This window comes from Saccostrea echinata, unplaced genomic scaffold, assembly GCF_033153115.1.
Source record: "Saccostrea echinata isolate AGI-Se365-2 ecotype Australia unplaced genomic scaffold, CSIRO_AGI_Sech_v1 ptg000012l, whole genome shotgun sequence".
Lineage (NCBI taxonomy): Eukaryota > Metazoa > Mollusca > Bivalvia > Ostreida > Ostreidae > Saccostrea > Saccostrea echinata.
The window spans coordinates 8915337-8937475 of record NW_026889761.1 but is presented as its reverse complement, the minus strand read 5'-3'; the positions used below and the strand labels follow the sequence as shown (position 1 = coordinate 8937475).

General features: G+C 32.4%; 2 protein-coding genes across 2 annotated transcripts in view; both read right to left on the bottom strand.

Moving 5' to 3' along the window:
- The window catches only part of LOC133185306 (radixin-like), a 206109-nt gene extending 192394 nt beyond the window's left edge, over window positions 1–13715 (bottom strand). The window contains exon 1 of the mRNA XM_061320441.1: window positions 13706–13715. The gene's annotated coding sequence lies outside the window, so the exon portion shown is untranslated. The remainder of the gene's footprint in view (window positions 1–13705) is intronic.
- A 4137-nt stretch (window positions 13716–17852) lies between these two features.
- On the bottom strand, window positions 17853–20214 carry LOC133185905 (putative inhibitor of apoptosis). Its single transcript, XM_061321197.1, has 4 exons — window positions 19669–20214; window positions 19264–19442; window positions 18650–18968; window positions 17853–18487 (listed from the first exon to the last, which is right to left on the bottom strand). The coding sequence occupies exons 1-4, from the start codon at window positions 20192–20194 to the stop codon at window positions 18291–18293; spliced, it is 1221 nt and encodes a 406-aa protein (XP_061177181.1). The 5' UTR covers window positions 20195–20214; the 3' UTR covers window positions 17853–18290.
- Between the last annotated feature and the right edge of the window lie 1925 nt (window positions 20215–22139).

Genomic DNA, 22139 nt, shown 5'->3' with positions numbered 1-22139 from the left:
TAAAAGAAAGAGAGAATGCTTGATATTGAAATATCGTATCATATCAGGAGAATTGAATGCTACTAACGACATCTGAAGAAATAGCCGATAAAAGGTTTAGATCATTTCTTCGTTCACCTGCACTTAAATTTCAAACACAACAGAACTTGTAGTTTTTGCCGTGAAACTTCATGACTTCTATAAACTTATAAGACTCACCGTAAAACTGTCCAGAAAGTTTCTCTGAGGTCAATACTATACAATTAATTACCCCTTATGCGGTCAACATGGTAAAATAAGGACCCGAGACCTGGCCCACGAGGTGACCTGACCTGACCGAGGCCGCGTAGCGGCCGAGGTCAGGTCAGGTCAGCGAGTGGGCCAGGTCGAGGGTCCTTATTTTACCATGTTGAACTCATAAGGGGTAATCAATTGTTTTGTTATACCGATATAAGTTAAGGCAATTTTTGTAAGCTTAATTACTAAAATAATCAATTACATGTATAAGACCTACGAACTGTTGTCAGTGTTCCATCGGGATCGGGATTCGCTAGTGAAGTTGTTTACTTTTCGGCTGCTAGTCTTGTAAGTTTTTGCACCGCCGATTTATTAAAACACTCTGTGATTGTCAGTAACATTGCATTTTTATAAATTCACAGATACCATTCCCGACTACAATGACAATCTGGTGCAGACTTTTACTGTACAAGAGAGCCGAGTCTGCGTTCGTTGAATTTGACATTGTATTGTAACGAAAGTTAATTTCAATGAAAACGATAAATGTTATGACGCATCTAAAGGCCAATCGTGTTCCGTATCCTAAAAATACTATACATATTTTTATAACGGCAATTTTTGTAATGTACAATCATTACTGTATGCATATTTTTTTTAATTTGAATGGAATTTGGATTAACAGGTCATTTTTAGCGGTCATTAATTTTATTGACCGGTCATTATACCCCACGTGCAATGATTCCTAGGTCATTATTGCTGTAAACGGTACTTTTTGGAGTCATTATTGAGTTTAAAAGCCTTCTAACAAGCCAATCAAATTTGAGTATTCTTAATAGAGGTATAATAATACATTTTAAACCGAATTTGGTGTCGATCCGAGGTCTGGTTTGAATTCTAGAGTAATATTCTACGTTGTTGTTGATGTGATTTTTTTTTTTTTTAAGAAGGGGGGGGGGGTGAATTATTTATTTTATGCCTGTTTTAAACTAAGAATTGTAACTACTTCCACATCCTTAAGCCTTATTGTGACCTTTGGGTCAAGGTCAAAGGTCAGGTTCAAAGGTCAAGGTCATTACAAAAAAAAAAAAACAAAAACAAAAACAAAAAAAAAAAAACAAGAAATCTTTACTTTCTAAGTTTTTACCTGATACTGGAGCTGAATGCATGTCCTTACTTTTCCATTTGTCCCAAAGTCAAGGTCAAAGGTCAAGGTCAAAGTTCAAGGTCATTTGGTGAATTGCTATATTTTACACATATATAAGGAATTTCTTATGATTTTAAATGACCTTGACCTTTGACCTTGACCTATATTTCAAGGTCAAAGGTCAAATATTGCGATGCAGTTGGTCCCATGTCTCTAAGATACACCGTTTTAAAAAAAAAGTTCATTAAATGTAAGTAGCATAAACTTTCAGGGGCAGTAACTCATACAAGGGACCAAAGAATGCTTTCGCAATGATAGAATGAAGAGAGTACTAAATGAGTCGAAGACACTGATGAAGGTTTGGAATCTCTACGGTTTACGGTTTCGGAGGAGTAGCGATAACAAAGTTTTGTTGCAAAAGGGGTGACAACTTTTGAAGGGGTCAAGCTCGGGGGACAAGAATGAAATCTTTGAAATAGTTTTAGAAGGACATATTAAAGATGCAAAGATATTCAGTATATGTTGAAAGACAAAAGAGATATTAAAAAAGCTAATTTTCTCATAGTTTGAATGACCTTGACCTTTGACCTCTATATAAATTTCAAGGTCAAAGGTTGAGATATCCAATGCCATTGGTCCCATGTCTCTACGATTAATCGTTTAAAAAAAAAAAATATTCGTAACCATCAAAAACTTTCAGGGGCAATAACTAATTAAAGGAGTTCATGCAACCTTTCGCTCTGAAAAGATTGAAGAGTCTACTAAATTAGTCGAAGACATTAGTGAAGGTTTCGTATCTCTAAGGTTTAAGGTTTCGAAGGAGTAGCGATAACAAGCTTTCATTGCGAAAGGGGTTATAACTCCTTGAGGGGTCAAAGTTCATATACGCAGGGTCAACTGCAAAAATCTTTTACGAAGTACATTCTTATGGACTATAAATCTTTTCGATAACTTATGAAACAAAAAATCATTCGGCGGAAAAATAATAATAATAATAATAATAAACAGAACAATTTCAATAGGTCTTTCCACAGAAAGGTGGAAAGACCTAATAAGGTGGAGATAACAAACAGTGATCGATCTCATAAATCCTCTAAGTAATACAAATTGTGAACAGGGCCCAAAAAAGGGACCGCATGAAACACCAGAGATAAGATCAGAGGCCATGAAAGAGTAAGCATTCCCTGTGACGCCAGCCGTAAGCCCTTTGTATTCATCAGATACTCCTGGTACTCCATAGTCAAAATTAGTGTAAAAACAATGGCCTGACAATTGATATGAAACATGGCAGTTACAAGTATGACCCAAAGATAGATTGATTTTACAACTGAGATTATTTGCGAAATGCTGACTTTAAAGGAGATTGTTGAAAACCCTGGAACATCAGCCTGCCTCGGTTTATAATTGATCATACCCAGAGCATGCCTTTTGCGTACCAAATCAGCTGAAAGACATAAACGACTGGAGATAGTGGAATGTTACTAAATAAATAATGGAAGTTAACGATGGAAAAGCTGAAGTCGCCCTAATAGAACTAGTACCAGCAGAACTTTTATCATATTATTATTGTAAATTAATTAGAATTCTTTTAAAATAAACAATATCAAAATAAATCATATTTGAACAAAATGTGTATCTAGTCTGCAAGTTGACTTTTTCTAATATAGCAATGGTAGGTGTACATACCTTTATAGGATATTAATGTCTGAAATACTGATTTTTTTTTTTTTTAGGAAAAATGCCATATCTTTTTTTGTTGTATATTTAAGTGACATCCTAATTTTGATGTTTGTAATTTTTTTGTATATCTTTATATTCTTGATACCAATTTGATTGAAATTCCATTTTATATATTTAGTACGATACACTGCATGTATTTTAATCCTGCTAACCAGAAAAATGTTATGTAATGCGTATTGTATAAATAAGCATTGACATGCAATCAGATTTTCACAAGCAATGTTTATGTCTATTTTAAGAAATGGGGAATTTTAGCTTTATGGACAACAAAGGTTTTAGCAAAGGATTTGCTGTTTCTGAGATCAATACGATGATATAGCCACCTGAGGAATACAATATTCACCGAGCTCGAAGGCAAGATGAATATTGTACTTCGAGAGTGGCTTAATCATCATATTGACCTCAAAACAGCAATAATGTTTTATTGTATGATTTAATATATTAAAATATTTAAATATTATACACATATTTACTGGCTTGGCAATAATAGCAAGTTTATTGTCCCCCCAGGACAGCAACTATTTTCCGAGCCGCAGTCGAGGGAAAGAGTTGCTTTTGAGGAAAATAATAAAGTTGCTATTGTCGAATAGTCAGTAAATATGTATTTTATAATACCGAAGCAGATTTTACTTAATTGTGCCACATTACGAGAAGAGTTCGGAGATGAAACGCGAGGGAAATGGAATGCTGCCGGTAAATATTCGATTTCATCATTGGCAAATAACACAGTAAACACACAAACTATTCCACGGCAGAAATAGAAGGTTTATTCGTCATATTTTTTATATAGAAAAAAATCACAGAGGTATAATAAACCATGATTTTTTTTATTGCTTATATTTGTCAAAGTCCTAGCCAAACGCAATGAGAAAAGCATGGCAAAAATAAACAGATATATTAATTTGCAGTTTTTTAATCTATGTTAAAGAAAAAAATAATTAGCATTGAAGTTGAGGGAGAAGAAGGGGACAGGAAGGGAAAAAAATGACAACTTACTTAAAAAAATCTTTGACAAGCCAAAAATAAGAATTCTTGAAACTCTTAAATCCTGTTTAGGGGTGTTGGGTTAGAACATATGAGGGATTTGACTGTACTGGATAAAAAAAAAAATGGGGGTTGGGTGGTGGAACCAGCCTTTCCATAATATTTTTATACTTAATTAATAGTAAAAAAAAAAATACATTCAGAAAAAAGTGGGGGTACCTTTTCCAACTTCAACCTCCCTCGTACCTGTATGTTATGTTCACCTGAGTGGAAGTAGGTGCAAGTGAAATAACTTTTCATAAATAATTGTATCAATTTAGAAGTTTCAATTCATTTTTAGTCCAATATATATATATATATATATATATATATATATATATATATATATATATATATATATATATATATATATATATATATATATATATATACAGACCCTAAAACGTGCTACTACACCACTTACATGGTTCGGTTCGCTTCGTTTTGTGTACGGTACGGTACGTTTCTTGCACGGAACGGTACGCTTTGTGAACGGTACAGTTCGCTTTATGCACGGTACGGTACGCTTCTTGCACGGAATGGTTCGTTTTGTGAACGGTACGCTTTGGTGAACGGTATGTAAGTTAAGTGGGCGGAGCCTGTACGCTTTAGTTTATGATTGGCTACTTCATAAAGTCGATAATCTCTTTATTTTATATAAATGGAAGGACAATTTAGTTCGTAATTTTTTTTTTTTCGCTAAATCTATAATCATTTCTCCCTAAAACTTACTTACATGAATAAAAAAATGATTTTAAGGGCTTGATTTCGGAAAAATTTCGGAAAATAATTCGGAAAATTAATTACACATTTTTTCAATGTGTCTTGGTTTCCGAGAACGTTCATAGAGACAAGAATAGGGTAGTCTGTCGAGTTGTTTTGAAGTCGTAACTAGTTTTGAGTAGTTTCCTTATATCAACAGATGTAATTCCAGATGCATGGTACTTAATAATAATATTTTGAATCTCTAGGGTTATTTTCCATCCTTCTTTAACGGGCGCTGCGTCGAAAGAAATAAAAAAAAATACTTACTGTAATTGGTCATTGCAAGATCGAGGCGTGGCTTGCATAATTATTTCAAAAATTATTCATGAACGGTACGGTTGGTTTTGTGTACGGTACGGTTTGCTTTGTGCACGGCACGGTACGCTTCTTGCACGGAACGGTACGGTTCGTTTCTGAGGTGTAGTAGCACGTTTTAGGGTCTATATATATATATATATATATATATATATATATATATATATATATATATATATATATATATATATATATATATATATATATACTAGTATATGGTTTCTCATTTTAATCAAGTATGAACAGAATCAAAGATTGAAACCTTGATAACCAATGTCAATGATTCACATAGAGAAACAAAATTTGGTATTTAAAATAAGTTTCATACGTTTTTAATGTTTTTTTTCAGTATAGATAAATATCATTTATGATCAGAGATGCGTCCAATAACTTTAACAGGCTTTAATTTATGCTTTCAACCAACCGTATTAGACCTTCCTCTTTAAAATTTAATATATAGTAAGAAAGATTTCCTGGTTTATGAAAAAAGATTTCCATCAAAATCATACCTAACAATTTGAATGAAAGACGTCAGTCAACATTCGACGTAACTAAAAATTGTATTTGCAACAAGGTCATTTAATCGACCATGTTAACATTAAGCGAGATTGTTGATATTCTTTGTCAGTAGCTCATCACCAATGTCTGTAGATCATGCTCTTGTGAAGTAAATTTGTAGATGAGGAATGATATGATTGGTTTTTTTTTTTTTTTTTTTTTTTTTAATTTTCCCAAGTAGAGCTTATTTCGGATGCTTAGATATTCAATTTTTATGTTAGGAATATAAGCCAACGGTTTACACACACACACACAGATATATATATATATATATATATATATATATATATATATATATATATATATATATATATATATATATATATATATATAGTTATTGTACTAATTGAAGAATGAGTTTTGTTGTACGCTACCTAGTCAGCCATCCGATAAATGAAAACAAATGCAAAAAGGACATAAAGAATTAAAAAACATCAGGAGAGCTCTTCTGATCCCCTGTTGTCCGGCGATTGTCCGTCTGTAAACTTTTCACATTTTCGATTCTTCTCAAGAACCACCTGGCTAATTTAACCAAAGTTGGCACAAAGCATTCTTGGGTAAAAGGGGATTTAAATTATTCCAATGAATAGCCAAGTCCCCTTCCAAGGTAGCCCAGATTTTAAGTTGTTCATATCATGGCCCCCAGGGTTAGGGTGGGGCCACTATAGGGAATCAAATGTTTACATTGAAATATACAGGAAAAATCTTCTAAAATCTTCTCAAGAACCACTGGACCAGAAAAGCTGAAACTTATGTAAATTTTTCCTGGGTAGTGTAGTTTGTAAATTGTTTAAATCATGTCCGAGGAGGGGGGTGGGGGGTAGGATGGGCCCACAATAAGGAATCAAATTTTTATATTGAAATATATAGAAAGAATTTTAAAAAGTCTCCTTCTCGAGAACCACTGGACCAGAAATGATTAAACTTACATGTATTTGGATGTTTCCTGGGTAGTGTAGATTGTAAATTGTTCAAATCATGGTCCCTGCGGTTAGGACGGGGCCATAATAGGGGATCAAATTTTTACATTGAAATATATAGGAAGAACCTTTGAAAATCTTCTTCTGAAGAACTACTGGACCAGAAAGCTGAATCTTGTGTGAAAGTCTTCTGAGGTAGTGTAGATTGTAAATTATTCAAATCACGACCTCCGGGTGTAAGGTGGGACAGCAGTAGACTTATAAAATTTTTCATAGGAATATAGCGGAAATAATTAAAACTCCTCTCCTTTGGAACAGCAAAGTCATGTTGAATTATATTAATGTCGAAGCATCCTCGGATGGTGTAGATTCAAGTTCTTTAGGAAATCTTGAAGTAGGATGGGGCGAAAATTGATGATCATACGTGTAGTTTTACAAAGAAATTTATAACAAAAAAGATTTTAAAAATCCTTCACAACAAAAGCAAAGCCCTGATTAGTCGTTATTTATATGGAAGCATCCTCTGGTATTTGTTCCAATCATAGCTTCTGTGTGTAGGATTAGGCCACAAAATGCAATCAAAATTGTACGTACGAATATATGCATGTAGAGGTAGATTCTGCTAATGGAGTATAGTTGCGCCATGTGACTCAGGTGAGCGTTGTGGCCCATGGGCCTCTTGTTTTACTATACAGCATGAACACACATAATATCAAATTCACATTTAAATAAAATGTCTATTATCACCATCAAAATATAACATATTTTAATTTTAAAAAGAATTCTAATATGCTGTTTAAACCAAAGTATAATCTAAATATATATTAGCGCTGTTCAAAGTGACAGCCAAGGAAAGTTCAATAAACTTCAGACCTTTATGAATAGCAATAACATTTTACAAAACAAAATTTCAAGTTCGAAATATGAGTGGAATGAATCAAAATAAATAGAGGATATTCAATGTTTTGTAGATGAATATGAATTTTATTTCACGAGTGGGACAGCACGAGTGAAAATATCAAAAAATCCTGTCTCACGAGTGAAATAAATTCCATATTCATCTACAAAACATTGAATTTTCTGTTTATTACATTTTCTTTGATTTTCCCTTTGCCTCTGTCTTATCTTAACACTGTCATAGGCTTGACGTCATAGTTGAGCGGTTGAGACGTCATAGTTTAGCAGTTGTGTGATTGAAAACATTACATAGCATGGATTTTAGGAACATATTTATGAAGACATTTGCAGTTTTAGCTCTATCAAGATGCTTAGGTACTATCTCTATCTTATGACAGGCCAGAAATTATTTTTTTACTTACTTTGATATCCTTTCACACTGTGAGAGAATATCATTTTGGTATCTTTTCACACTGTGAGAGAATATCACTTTTATTCAATAAATAAATCACAGTATTTCACTGTTGAAAATGTAATACAGATGTTTATACGCCTACGGGCCTTTTCCGGACAATGCAGTAGACAATGTATCTTTTTTAACATTACCTCAGTAGTAGAATCTTTTTCATGCAGAAAAACAAACCATGTCTATCCTGTGCACATTTTGATTTATTTTCTCTATGAAGAAACATTTTCTAAGGAGAATACACAATTGGAGTGTTGTTATAAAATATATTTAGTGATAATGTGAAGATATTGGTTTCTTGAATCGGTCAATTGACTAGAAAACCTATATAAAGTAATTCAATGGAGAAAAAAAATTCATGGTATTTTTATATAGACGTTGCGCACGGTGTTGGTACACATTGACGTTACGTCAAAATAACGTTATTGAAGTCATAACGTTGTTGGAACGTTTTAAACGTTATAATTGCATATTTTAGCTGTTTAATGTGAATTTTATTTATTTATATATTTATTTTTTTTTTTAAATATTAACAAAATAACAGGGCACAAACTTTTCAATTTTTGAATCTTCGTTGAAAATATTAAGATGTACACTAAAAAATCTTATAATCTTGTAAATAAATTGTAAGATTTTTAATATGAAATTGTCACAGGCATACATATCCCCATTCATATCCTTGATTCTTCTCTCTGTTTCTTTTTTCTCACTTTGTACTCTCTGTCTTGCAAAGAGAAAACACATCAAGTACATGTAGCTTTATATTTCAACCGTTTCTCCTTCATTTTTTTCCATTATGTCATTTAACTCAAGTTTTCTATTTCTATCAAGCCCCGCATGTGCTTGGTTTTTGACACTCAAGATCAGAGAAAAGCACAGAAAAAAATCGGTAGTCCTTTCATGCGCGGTTCCAGGAATTTTTTCCGAAAGGGGGTGGGGGGTCACACCATTTAAAAAAAATTATATCTAATGACTCTCAAAATTTTTGAAAAGCAAAAAAAAAAAAAATATGATTGAAATCCCGGGAGGGGTGGGGAGGGTGTCCGGGCCCCCTTCCCGACCTCCCCCGCCTGCCTTTTTTTATTGAAAGCTTTTGATTTCTGTCATTTTCTTTCGATATTTTTCTAAAACATGTTAAAATTAGGTAATATACTTAGCATTTACAACCTTGATTTTGCAGAGGAATATATTTTTCTACGATAGAGGAAATGTGTCTTTCTACGAGAAAAATGGAATTATGAAATCAAAACATAAGAATGATGTAATTCTTACGACAACCGGTGTACAAAGTAGGATTTCCCCGTAACCAGCCCCCCCCCCCCCCGGAATCTATACTCAGGAGTGGGACTTCCCTCGAGGGGAAATCTTACACTAGAGCCTACCCCCCCCCCACCCTCTTTCTTCCTCAGAGTAGGTTTTCCCCTGTTTTATCAATGCTAAAATCATATCGACATTGTTAAAGTTTATATGAAAGTCAACTGATTTTTTAAAGGAAATATTTATTAAGTGTTTTCGCTCAAGAATTGTTCAAATTTAGTATGAAATCTTAGTAGAAAAATACAAAACAAGAAGCATTGCTATAGCAAGCCGTAGGATAGATATGACCCCTCGACCACAGAGGTGTAATAATGGACAGCTATTTTAAACCCCAGAAACTTGAAAAGACACTTAATCAATATCATGTACATGTAGTTTGATGAAATATAACTGGAAAAAAAACATCAAAAATAAATTGAAAATACATAAAATTGCAAAGGAAATTTTGTAAATGTCTCTCAATTTTCCATATCAAAAATAAACACTTCATTGAAATTAATATTTATTTTGACAGGCAATATTATTAACAAACAATAGTGAATACGTCTTTCAATGGCAATTCTTAGTAAATAGATTTGGTTCAAAATATGTACCGATGGCGTTTCTTTTTAATTTTGTTTTTATTAATTTATGCATAACATAATTTTCCCTATACCGATCATTTGACTCGATGTATTGAAATGGAAGTCTCTGTTCATTTACTTATGGAAAGAAGTAATTGTGCATTTATTCAAATCATGATTTATTAGTCCCCTGCCGGTGAAACCGGAGGGGACTATAGGTTTCCTCAGAGTCTGTCTGTCCGTCCGTCCGTCTGTCTGTCTGTCTGTCTGTCCCTCTGTCTGTCTGTCAGTCTGTCCCTCTGTCTGTCTGTCTGTCTGTCCCTCTGTCTGTCTGTCAGTCTGTCCCACTTGGTTTTCCGCACTTTTCTTCTAAACGCTTGCAGATATTGAGATGATTTTTGGTATATGAGTGTATCTTGATGAGTTACAGATCAAGTTTGCATTTCATTCCGCTTCGTTGATTTTTGACGGAATTACGGCATTTTCAATTTTTAACGGGAACCAGATTACACTTGTCGGTAGGGGACTAGTATTGCTTATGCAATACTCTCAGAATGCTTGTTTTAGATATACCCGATATATATGATCATTTTGTTTCATGCATTTCATTGTTTGCATGTTAATAAATTATGTATTACTTATACACTGAACTGTCTAAGGATTTTTCCGGGTTTTTTTTTATCATGACAAGGAGCACACGGCGGGTGTGACCGGTCGGCAGGGGATGCTCACTCCTCCATGGCACCTGATCCCACCTCTAAATTTTGAGGTCCCTATTTGCTCTGCTCCAAATTTATATCGTTTCATTGGACTTTCGAGATTGAATATTGTTCGTTTTCTTCATATTTCATGTACTTTAGGGCCGGTAAGGCTTGCCTTTTAAGTCTACCTTACGTTTTGCGGGCCGTACGGTTCTTATGTCCACATGCTTAAGCGAGACTAACAAGATTTCCATAAATTCCACGTGTTTTTCAACCATAAACAGTGGATTCGGTCATTGAAATAGAAGATTAGAATACTAGGGCATTGTAATGATTTTTTTCGGTCAGTGCATTCACACTAGAGGGAGAGGTTGAACAGAAGCATTTGTGGATACATTCATTATCTTATTCGAAAATAGTTTGCGTTCACTTGTAGGGTTTGATAAAAACTTGGGCGAATGGTTTTCATTGGGTGAGAAGAAAATGTCAGCTAAGACTTTTATTAAAAGACATAGAGCAGCGCTCTTTTCGTAAGTAGGACTTGTAAAGCTCGAAAAACAAAACACAAGTGTATTAAGGGTGTACATACGGTTAGGCTAGAACTTCAGTTCCATGACTTATGTGGCAAGCCTTACCGTGTGTAATGGCTCTTAGAAAACCAAAGCTAATGCGTTAAATGACTGTAGTAATTTAACGTGAGAACATAAAAAAGAATACGGATTTTTCATTCATGCAATAAAACTATTCAGAAGGGCTTGTGGACTGTTGTTCCAGTCCACTGCACGCCATTAAAGGTTATGGAGGTGACTATTTCTTTTCATTCCAATTAACGTCAATAAAAAAGTAGGATATATTTTTTCTTCCTGGGTCAATTCGAGCAAATGATTTCAGGGTGCAGAAAGATAACATTTTTGAACTTTCTAAATATATATAGATATATATAATTATAATAAAATAAAGATAATAAGGATAAATTAAATTGGCTTAATATATATTGATATATAAATTCTTTACAGTACAGAATTACAAATAATCATAATGATATAAACTTATGATCTGCATATACCCAAAAACTGATTAAGGTATTGAAAAAAAAATACAAAATGACTAGAGAAAATTTAAAAAAAAAAAAAAAAAAAGATAAACTTTTAAAAATATGTCAACTTTAAAAATACACATGTAGTTGTGAAACACGAGATGACAAATAAGTATATCAATCTTAAAAGCAAGATTAAGAAATTTGATTAACAAGTTTGAGAAAGAAGAACAGACTGCTACTAACTTAAGTTAATTGAATCAAACAATCAAAGCAAGAAATATGACAGAATATTTATCTTAACTAGAATGTTACAATTAGCTAGATATGGAGTGTATCCAGGGAGAAGGTGAGTCAAAAATTTGTTTCCATCAGAATGTATGGATTGGATATATATAAGAAAAAAGATAAAATCAAGTTACAGATATAAAAAAATAATTTTGGCATTGTAAATTCTGCAAAAAAACAAAAACAAACAAATAACCCCCCAAAAGGTAAAATTAATCACTGTCTATAGTTTGTTTGGTATGCTACGTCATAAACGACAGTTTGAAATTAGGATAATTTGCCCAACTGGCAAATCTCGTTAAACGTAACATAAATTATCCATGTTTCCAACTGATGTTAATGCCCTGACATACCCACCAAACTAGAGAGTGGTTCCTTATATTTACATTGATATATGTATGTGAAATAAAAATGTTAATATAAATAAAAATTGCTATATATATATATATATAAAAGAATTGAGGGCATTCCATATTCTCCAGCCACTGACGTCAGACGCAATGACTTGGTCTTTCCCTTGGCGAAATTTACATTCAGTTGTAAAAAATTAATACCCTTTACTTTCAAAGAAAATCATAGAGAAAACAAATGAAAATGTAATTATTTAATTTAAAAACACAAAATAAAATTTAATATCAAAAGTAACCACGATTTTCACAAGTAAGAAAATTTCATTCTTTCATAAGGTAGGTATAAGACTACATGCGTACATATGCGTACATATACAGGATCTTTCAACCTAACCAATAGCCTCTACAGTGGTAACTGAACATTGTAAACAAAAGAAGTAAGCATCTATACATTCGTTATTTTTACAGCATCCACAATAGATGCAACACCCCCCTAAGACGAGTATGAATATGAATCCGCCTATTGCCCCACCCACGACTGTACCTCTGTAAAGTACAAATACAAGTACAACTGTAAAATGTGTATTAACATAATCAGAAAATTATATATAAACATTATGATTTTTTATTAGATAATTAAGATTTAGATATTTTTACAAACATCTCATTCATACATTGTGAATTATAGCCTTTGCATTTTTTGAATAGATAAGTTACGATTTTAAGAATTTGTCATATTACATTCAAACGAAAAGGGAACAACAAAACTGGATCATTATTTATGAACTATTCAAAAATCTCATAGATTCTCATATTAAATCCATTTGGAATATGGATTAAGCTTTTATAATTTTCTCTCATAATGCATATAAGAAAGAGAGAAAGTTTTGAGGAGAACTTACGTGTCCACGCTACTGGTGTCTTCCTTTCCTTCTTTGGGTACAACACTTATAGGTACAACATCCGTCAGTACACGTTTTATATATCGTTACTCTATCTGTAAATTTACACGTAACTGGTGCGCTATGTACTCCAATCCCTGAAGAAAAACGATTATCATTGCATTCTTTGTTTGTTTGTTTATTTCTGTAAGCAAAAGGCTCATCAGATTTTAAACACAATATAGAACATACAAAATAAAGCATTTTCCAACCACAAGAATTACAAAACAAGGATATAGATATCAAATAATAATTACAAACTGGATTTTCGAAGAGTTGTAGCTTTGTATAAAAATTTACCCAAATTAGATAGCTCTTTCTTCTTTTGGCTATACAATAAATTTATAAGTTTAAATACACTTGGTTTAACATAATAATATTTCTTAATATACACACTTCTCAGGCTTTCATAAAATGCATTCGATCTGTATCAATATCAACGCTCTTTCTTTCTCAGAGCTTAGGCTAACTAAATTGTTCAATAATTTAGATGACAAAAAAATGAATTATTGTTTGGAAAAAAATACTGATTTTCAGAATATCTTTGCTTTTGAAAAAGTAAAAAAAAAAATAAATAAAAATAAAAACTGCGTACAGTATAAAAAATGTTTTGAAAAATTGATTGACTGTTTATTGCTCAACTCCAACTCAACAGTATTTCATGATCAGCCATATTTCAGTGGTATAAAATTGAGATGATGTGGTGATAAATTTTCAATTATTTAAAATAAGCACACACACACAGAGAGAGAGAGAGAGAGAGAGAGAGAGAGTCACCCGGACTGATTATACTTACAAGTGCTTATAATGATAACCAATGTTATCAGTTTAATATTGATGGATTTTATCTTCATATTTCTCTATGTATGTACTCCCCAAAATGATATTCACATTAAATATTATACAGTATATCGTCAATTACATATAATAAACAGTCCTTTAAACACTGGTGAATACTAGTATCAAAGAACTTCGAATCCTTAAATGCATATTCACGCCTAATGGGCAATCCTGTTGATTTCTTTTTTAAAAATGCTTAAAGCCTTTTTGTACTTTTAATATAATTGAGCAGATTGAACAAATCCAGGAAGAAAATAGTTTTTTGGAATTTGTTTTAAAGTTTTAATTTGTTTATAGGTATACTAGTAAACGATAGTTAGGTAAAATGAGGTGTGCTCTGACATGTATAAACATTGATATATAAAAGGAATTTATTTCATATTTTCAATAATTTGACTGTACTTCACTATATTTGTTTCAGAGGAATAAGACATTCTAAAAATAAAAACTAAAAAATAATTTTTGTTTTGGTAACTACTGATTTAGATTCATGATATCGTAGATCCTAAATATAAAGTTAAAGCAAAAGCAAACTTAGCCATGTATTATCTTTATATCATTTTAAGTCATAAGCTTCAGCAGCCTAACAAGTTGTTTGCATGTTAAATATGACATTGTTTTCAAGCTATTTTTCACTAAGGATTTCTCAGTTTACCTGATGTAGCGGGTGTGACTGGTCGACAGGGGATGCTTACTCCTCCTAGGTACCTGATCCCTCCTCTAGTGTTTCCAGAGGTCTGTGTGTTTGCCTGTTTACGATTTGTATTGCTTTTAAGATGGATGAGATTTATCACTGTTCGTTACCTTAACAGATCAGAATTATGGTTGTTTTTAAAACAAAGTGAATGAAAATTTAACTTTCTCATTCTTATGATAATTGTTAAATAGCATTGAATAGCATTGATTAAGCAAGAATTAAAACGGGAATGAGTGGAAATAAATTTTGAAAATGCCTCTAAATACTTTAAGAGAATTATCATTTTAGAAATATACATTTAATTTCAACTTATTTATTTTAGCAAGTACAGGCCGTTTAATGCTATAAGCATATAATTGGTGAATTGATCTTTTAATGACACGTTTTAATTTATATAGTTTCCCCCATCCTCGCAATGCCAGGGGTCCTGAGTCCACACGTTGCCGTGGCCATGTCTTTCGGCAAAAATACAAATCTTGATTGTTTTTCTTATCTTTCAACCAATCATATTAAGCCGTTCTATGATAAACAACTTATAACACGTGCGTTTGAGGTTGTCAACTGAATCCTTTCTGTTTACAAAATCTAGCTATTTTTGAAAGCTTTAATTTGATTGGTGCTTCTCAATGAGAGAAGCAAGCCCTAAAATATCGAATAAACCCCTGGCACTGCGAGGATAAATTTTCCCGTATTCGACCGGTTTTTTTTTCCAAATGTATCTGTACAATAATTGTACTACTGATCGACTTCTTTAAAAAAAAAATAATTATCTTAATCATTTTTTTATTACTATAAAAAATAAATAAATATAATTTTGAAAGCTAATTCTTCTTGAAGAAAAAAGTTCCTTAAATTAGATTTTAAACAAATGTTTTTAAAATATATTTTTATTAAAGTTTATATAAAAATTTTCTTTATATTAAGCCTTCATCTTTTTTATATAGGAAGCATAGTCCCTCCTTCTTTTTTTTTAAAATGCTTCACTAACTTCTTGCGGCAGTGGCTGTAAATTCTATTTATTCCCTCTTTTCATATACACTTGAAAAAAATATTCCGAATCATGAAGTTTACTTATTACTTATTCTAAATCTCCTCCATGAAGGGTATACTTTCTGTTCAATACAACAGTAGGTAGAAAGAAGAGGATTCTCGATCTATTGACGAGAAATACCCCTGTGCAGTCTGTGCGTTCATTAATTTACATTTTAGTTGTCATCCATAAAATAAAATGAAAGCAAAAAATATAAAATTATATAATCTGCATGAAGGATCATTTTTCTTTTGTTTTTTACACTCATATTTATGAACGTAAAATTTCCAACACGACTTTTCAGTTTGAGTGGTCTAAAAATAGATTAGGGAATTTCAAATCTAAAAATATTTAAGTGCACCCAATGAAGTAGAAAAAATCCTTTACTTCGATAAAGTAATAACAGAAATTTGATTATGAGGTTTTATTTAGCCTATATCAAGTTTTCTATTTTGAGGAACAACTATTTTTTGACAAGGAGTACAATTTCATACATGTGTACACATGTCAAAACATATTCTTACTAGGTCGTTATCAGGTTATATATTATCTTAAGAAACGTTTCGAGATTGGGGGTAGGGGGGGGGGTGAATGTGTTTTCAAATTGTTGCAAATTTTTCATATTTAGTAGATATTCTATTTCCCATATTCAAAGAAAGTAATTCAATCTGAAAGAAATATACGACCATTGAATACCACTGTATCGATATCTGTATTCCTTCAAAATGTATCCCCCCCCCCAAAAAAAAACAGTATCAATAAAATATTACATTTGAAGACATAAATTTGACACCCTAATGTTGGTTATGTATTCTTCCTGTGATGTTCTACAAGGAAAATTACTTAAAAACTTAATTTTTTTTCCCAGCATTCTCTATAATAATTTTTACTGTTGACATTATTTGAGTTTTATCCACCCCTTTTTTTTTTTGCTTTCTACTTCGATCTTCCATGTTTACTAAAAATGTATTTGTTTGTATGATACATGTACCACAAGGCATCGGAAAACTATTGTGGGATGTGAAAAAAATATCCATTGAGTGATACTTCAAGTGACGTCATTCTTGCCATGTCTTCAGTTTCTTTATATAAATTTCATGTAAGTGCAATGATATAATAAGTAATCATTACTTTGTCTACATTTATTATTTTTCTATTCACTTTATTATATCTAGATATTTGCCAAATGAATTTTGACTATTTAAGGGGGCCGACTGGGGTTTTAATTGCGCAATACTTCGCGCAGCATAGTAAAATAAAGCGTATTTACCCTTCTAAAGCAACTATTTTTACATAATTTATAAAAATTAACAAATTTAGGAAATCTCAGATTAAAAAATCTAATTACGTTTTTAAATAACTGATTTTTAAACGATTTTTCAAATGATGGGTAGATAGACGTCGTAATAGTGTGTTTTTGACGTTATGAATAACCGAATTTCTTTAAACGGTGTCCTGAATCATGCCATAAAATAAGAAGTATAAAATACATGCTCTTGAAATTTTAAACATAGGAAATTGAGAATATCACAATCATTTTTACCATTTTTTATGTAAATCTGTGATATCTGTCATGTTTTGTTGAACTCCATAAAAACAGGAAAATATCATGAATTTTGACATTTTGAGATGTCCCCTCTGGAAACCAGACGGTAGAATTTTGTGTTTCTTGCATGAAATGTACAGTATAGTATTACCCATCAAATAATATAATTTGAGTAAAAAGTCTATAGTAGCATTTGTATAATTTGCTCCGAAGTGCGAAAAAATGGTATTTTCCTATATAATCCTATAGTAAATGTACCTGTATTTTGAGATGGTCCCTAAAAAATAACCAGACGGTAGATTTTCACTAAACTTGGCATGTATACCGAAGTTAATGAAAGGTACATATGGTATAAAATTAAAGAGTTTCTGTATAGTAGTTTTCACACAAAAAAACCCCAGTCGGCTCCCTTAAAAAACCAAACACGTACACAATTTTTCAGCTGTATTCACTAAGATACATATATTTGTTTTATTCATTTTAACAGAATACTGCCATTTTACAATAATCCTTATAACCATTGGAAACTAATCTTCCAAATTGATATATTTCATATAAAAGAATTTATCAAAAATAATTCTTTACATATGGTGGTGCCATTTTTTGCCAGATTATTCAAAATATTTACATAATGCGAAATATATACTTGCATAAATATATAGGCCTTACACAGTGTACTTGCATAAATGTGATCAGCCATATATTTACAGTATTATTCTTTAGCTTCGTCTTGATATACAAGCAAAAATTCCAAGTGATGCTAAAATCTAATTCAATTGCTATTTCAAAGTCAATGCATTGTATTCAATAGTAAGCTGCCTCTTCGGATATATTTGTATAAATAGAAGTTATAAAAGCACTGGAATATTCCGTGATTGTAAAAAAGCTGCCTATGATCATGTGATATTGCTTTTTTCTATGTATGTAAATGATTTCTTTATGACAAAAATGCCCTAATGGTCCCCTTCACCATTCCTCGGCAGATCGGACATTTGCGCATGGCAGGTGCGCAATCAGCGCACGTGACAATATGGCCGCAGGGTAGAAATACAATACTAACTTTTTCTGTCATACACACTTTGCAGATTGTGATATCTTGCAATTCTTGGTACTCCTTTTGAACAGCTTGCAAATCTACAAGAAAGTAAGTATATATCAACTACAATGATACTCCGGCTTATGAAAAATTTGCATATGCATGTATGCAAAAAGTTACAAAATTTAAATAATATTGTCATGATTCAGTTGTTTACTTAGATATCAAAATACTCAAATAAAATTATATATGAACAATACCTATAAGATTTGTGTTATTCATTTCACTACTAAGTGATTCAATAGAACGAGGTTGGTCCTCGGTTATGGATTCAAAGTTGTTGTCTGCTGATACTCTGTTATTAGATGGGGGTGACTTATCCTCTTGTAGCATGAGAATCTCTACAATGTTTTCAGCTGACACACTCCCACGAATTCCTTGAAATTTCAATGATTCGAAGGCTCCTTTTATTTGTTCTTCAGTGTAACCCATTTCCAGAACGCTTGAAAACACGACAGAATCTATCTCGTCTCCGCCATTGCAGAAAGCACCTTGGCCATTCATTTTTTCTGTCTGCTCCTTTTATGAAAAAAAGTATAAATATTTTATCAAGCATTCCTGCAAATATCAATTAATATTTTACAGATATTTGTACAGACAGGGAACTTCATACTAAACATTTTTATTAGGAAAATCATAGAACATCTTTTTTTTATTCAAACAATAATTTCTATTATCTATTTAATACAAAGATCATCCTTTGAATAGATGAAAAAGTATGTGGTTGTCACCATTTCAATTTAAGAAGTTAAAAGTATGTCAGAAAGTATAGAACTTTGCATCAAAACATGAAATGGTTTGATTTTTTATTTACCCTTCTTTCATCCTCCTCTCTGATGAGTTGTAAATGTCGCACAAACGCTTCTCCTTTATTCTGGATTATAAATGTGCATTTTGGAAACCAGTATGCGTGTTCCACCCAGGGGTCATCTTCAGGTCGCCATTCTGAGAGACCCCCTCCACAACTGAAGCAGCAAACATGATCTGAATAACCTGCATATAAAAAATGCAAATAAGTCAAATTAAAAAATACACTGCGTGTCTATACATGTACATGCAAAACGGCAATGCTCTCAGCCGAATTTCAAATCAATATCAGATGTTAAGTACTACAATTGTTAAATCAAAATTTCTATTTGTCTCTGATGCACACAATCGCTTTTTTTAAGTTAAGCAAAACAAACTTTACATTTAACGATGTGTTCTATATATAATATACCTTTGAAAAAGAATCCTGCTTGCGCCATTTCCGTGGGCGATTTGTGAAAACAATTGTCTGCTGTAGCATAACTTTTTATTCTAGTCGCAAGAACAGCATAAGACGGGAACTTTGGGCGATCAAAATGTATTCCTAAATTCTGAAAAATCTGTTTTGGTGATGAAGCATTTATGCTGCACGAGTCTTTTTCTGGCCTCCTCACAGTGTCTACACGTCTTCCAGAGTTATCCGCTCTTATAGGGCTACGATCTCTTTTCTGATCTTCTTCACGAGTATTTGGCAAAAATATCTTTTTGGAATGCTCAGTTTTAACGTTATTTTCATGTGAAAACGGACAAGTTGAAGAATGCACTACATGTCGTGTGAATAGGTCCGTTAAATCTGTCCAGCTGTTGGATTTGAATTTACAGCTTTCACACTCCACTGCATTGTCATATCCCACGTAATAAAAGCCAGCTTTAGAAAGTTTGCAAATAAATACATCCTTCTCGTTCTTATACTTAGCAAAACTCGCCAACCTTTGCATACTGAATATGCTGCATTTACAAGATTCACTATATGACTATTTAAATACAACGCCGCGCCGCGTCCTCTTGATTATAGGCCTATAATTATAGATGGGGGAATTTTCTGGAGTTATTTTTAGAAATAAAACCGGATAATACACGCATTACATTTTCGTTGTAAAATCAATAAAATGATAAAGAAAAGTCCGTTTTACTTTTATTTTCATATAAAGGAACTCTGAAAGACACTTTATCTAACAGTCCTTGTAAGGTGAAAATATATGCATTCTAGCTTTGGTTATTTGGTTATCTCGGTCTGTCCGATTCCTCGCCGGAGCGGTCCTATATCTAGTGCATCATTTGTTTCATTGTATTTAAAATATCCTAAAATTCCTATACAGCAAAAAGTAAAATGAGCAGAAACTGGAACTCTTAGAATCATTATACAAAAAATAAATAATTTGTGATTGTCTTGAAATATACATCGATGTACTTGATTAAATATACCGAGGAATTGCGAAAATATATAAACTCGAAATTCCATTTCTTTAAATTTTTATGTTAAAACCTGCAAGCCTGTTTCATTTTGTTTTATTTATTTTGTTTATTTATTTTATTTATTTTGTTTATTTTTTTGTTTATTTTTTTTTTTTTGTTATTTTATTTATTTCATTTTATTTTATTTATTTTGTTTTATTTATTTTATTTTATTTATTTGTTTTTTTTTTTTCGGGTAGACTTTACCGGTCCCCAGATCCGCAAGATCCGCGCGCTTATTGCACTATGACGTAAGATTTACGTCACTCAACTGATTAGGGTTGATTTTGCACATTTTTCTACTGGTTAGGGTTAGTCTTGCACCCACCTGAAAAATTAGGGTTAGTCCATGCATAAGTTTTCGACTGATTAGGGTTAGTCTCGCATTCATCCGAGAGATTAGGGTTAGTCCTCGCACATGGGTTAGTCTAGCATGGTTTAGCATCCGCCGTGGAGATGTGGGTTAGTCCTCGCATACCATCCGAGAGATTAGGGTCAGTGTCTTGTTCTTTTAGATTAATCAAGATATTCAGTTGCATCTGCATTTTTTGCAAGATCTTTATTCAGCTTCAACGACATCTCGTTGGTTTGTTTACATGAAAAATATGGCTAAGTACGAAAGAAACGGCACTAAGCATGCGCCGCACGCGCTTCGTTCACAATTATTTTTTGTCTCCTTTTCACTGAATAAATAATATTTATTACTTTTTTCAGAGAACGAGTTTAAAAACTTCGTTTAAAAACGAAGTTTTAAACTAAACTTTTAACCACAGAATTCAATTTTGGGGTCAAAAAGGCTTAAAACCTCATATTTTTAATTTTTTTCGATCGCTCACGCGATATCATATATACTTAAGTCACCTACGGCGACACTATAGTTTAGCGCGTTTTTCTGGGGACCGGTAAAGTCGTTCCGTTTTTTCTTCAAGGCTCTGTCATAGTTATATGGACAGAAATTTGTGTGAATAACAGCTGACGACTCGGGACACCGTTTTCCCAATATAAAGTAGGTCACACTGATGCAAAAAATTGCCGTTTTCAAATTTAAAAGGCGGTCGTAACTCCTTATGGAATGGTAAAACATGTATTTTATAAAAAAAAATAGGCTCTCTCCTGCACATCTTAATCGGCGGAAGAACTCTGTCAACTTGTAATAAACACTTACATTTCCTCATTAAAAAATGATAAAAACACCATTTCTGTGCTCTTTCCTTCATTAAAACAATATAGGATATTCTCGCTTCGAATTTTCAAATCAAAAAAGCGGTCGCACCTTTCACTTTGGTATCAACAATCTTGTCATTTCCGGAAGAAGATATTAAGAAGAATCAAACCATCGGCGGAAGAACTTTATCCGAAATAGTTAGGATATAAAAAAAATCGCAATTTTTGTATTTTCTCTATATAAACCTTTATATTTACATTTGC

Coding starts and splice junctions, on each gene's coding strand:
- LOC133185905 (XM_061321197.1), bottom strand. CDS start 20,194: ATGCAAAGGTTGGCGAGTTTTGCTAAGTATAAGAACGAGAAGGATGTA. Junction 19,443..19,668: donor AGCAGGATTCTTTTTCAAAG/GTATATTATATA, acceptor TTTTATATGCAG/GTTATTCAGATCATGTTTGC. Junction 18,488..18,649: donor GAATAACACAAATCTTATAG/GTATTGTTCATA, acceptor ACTTTCTTGTAG/ATTTGCAAGCTGTTCAAAAG.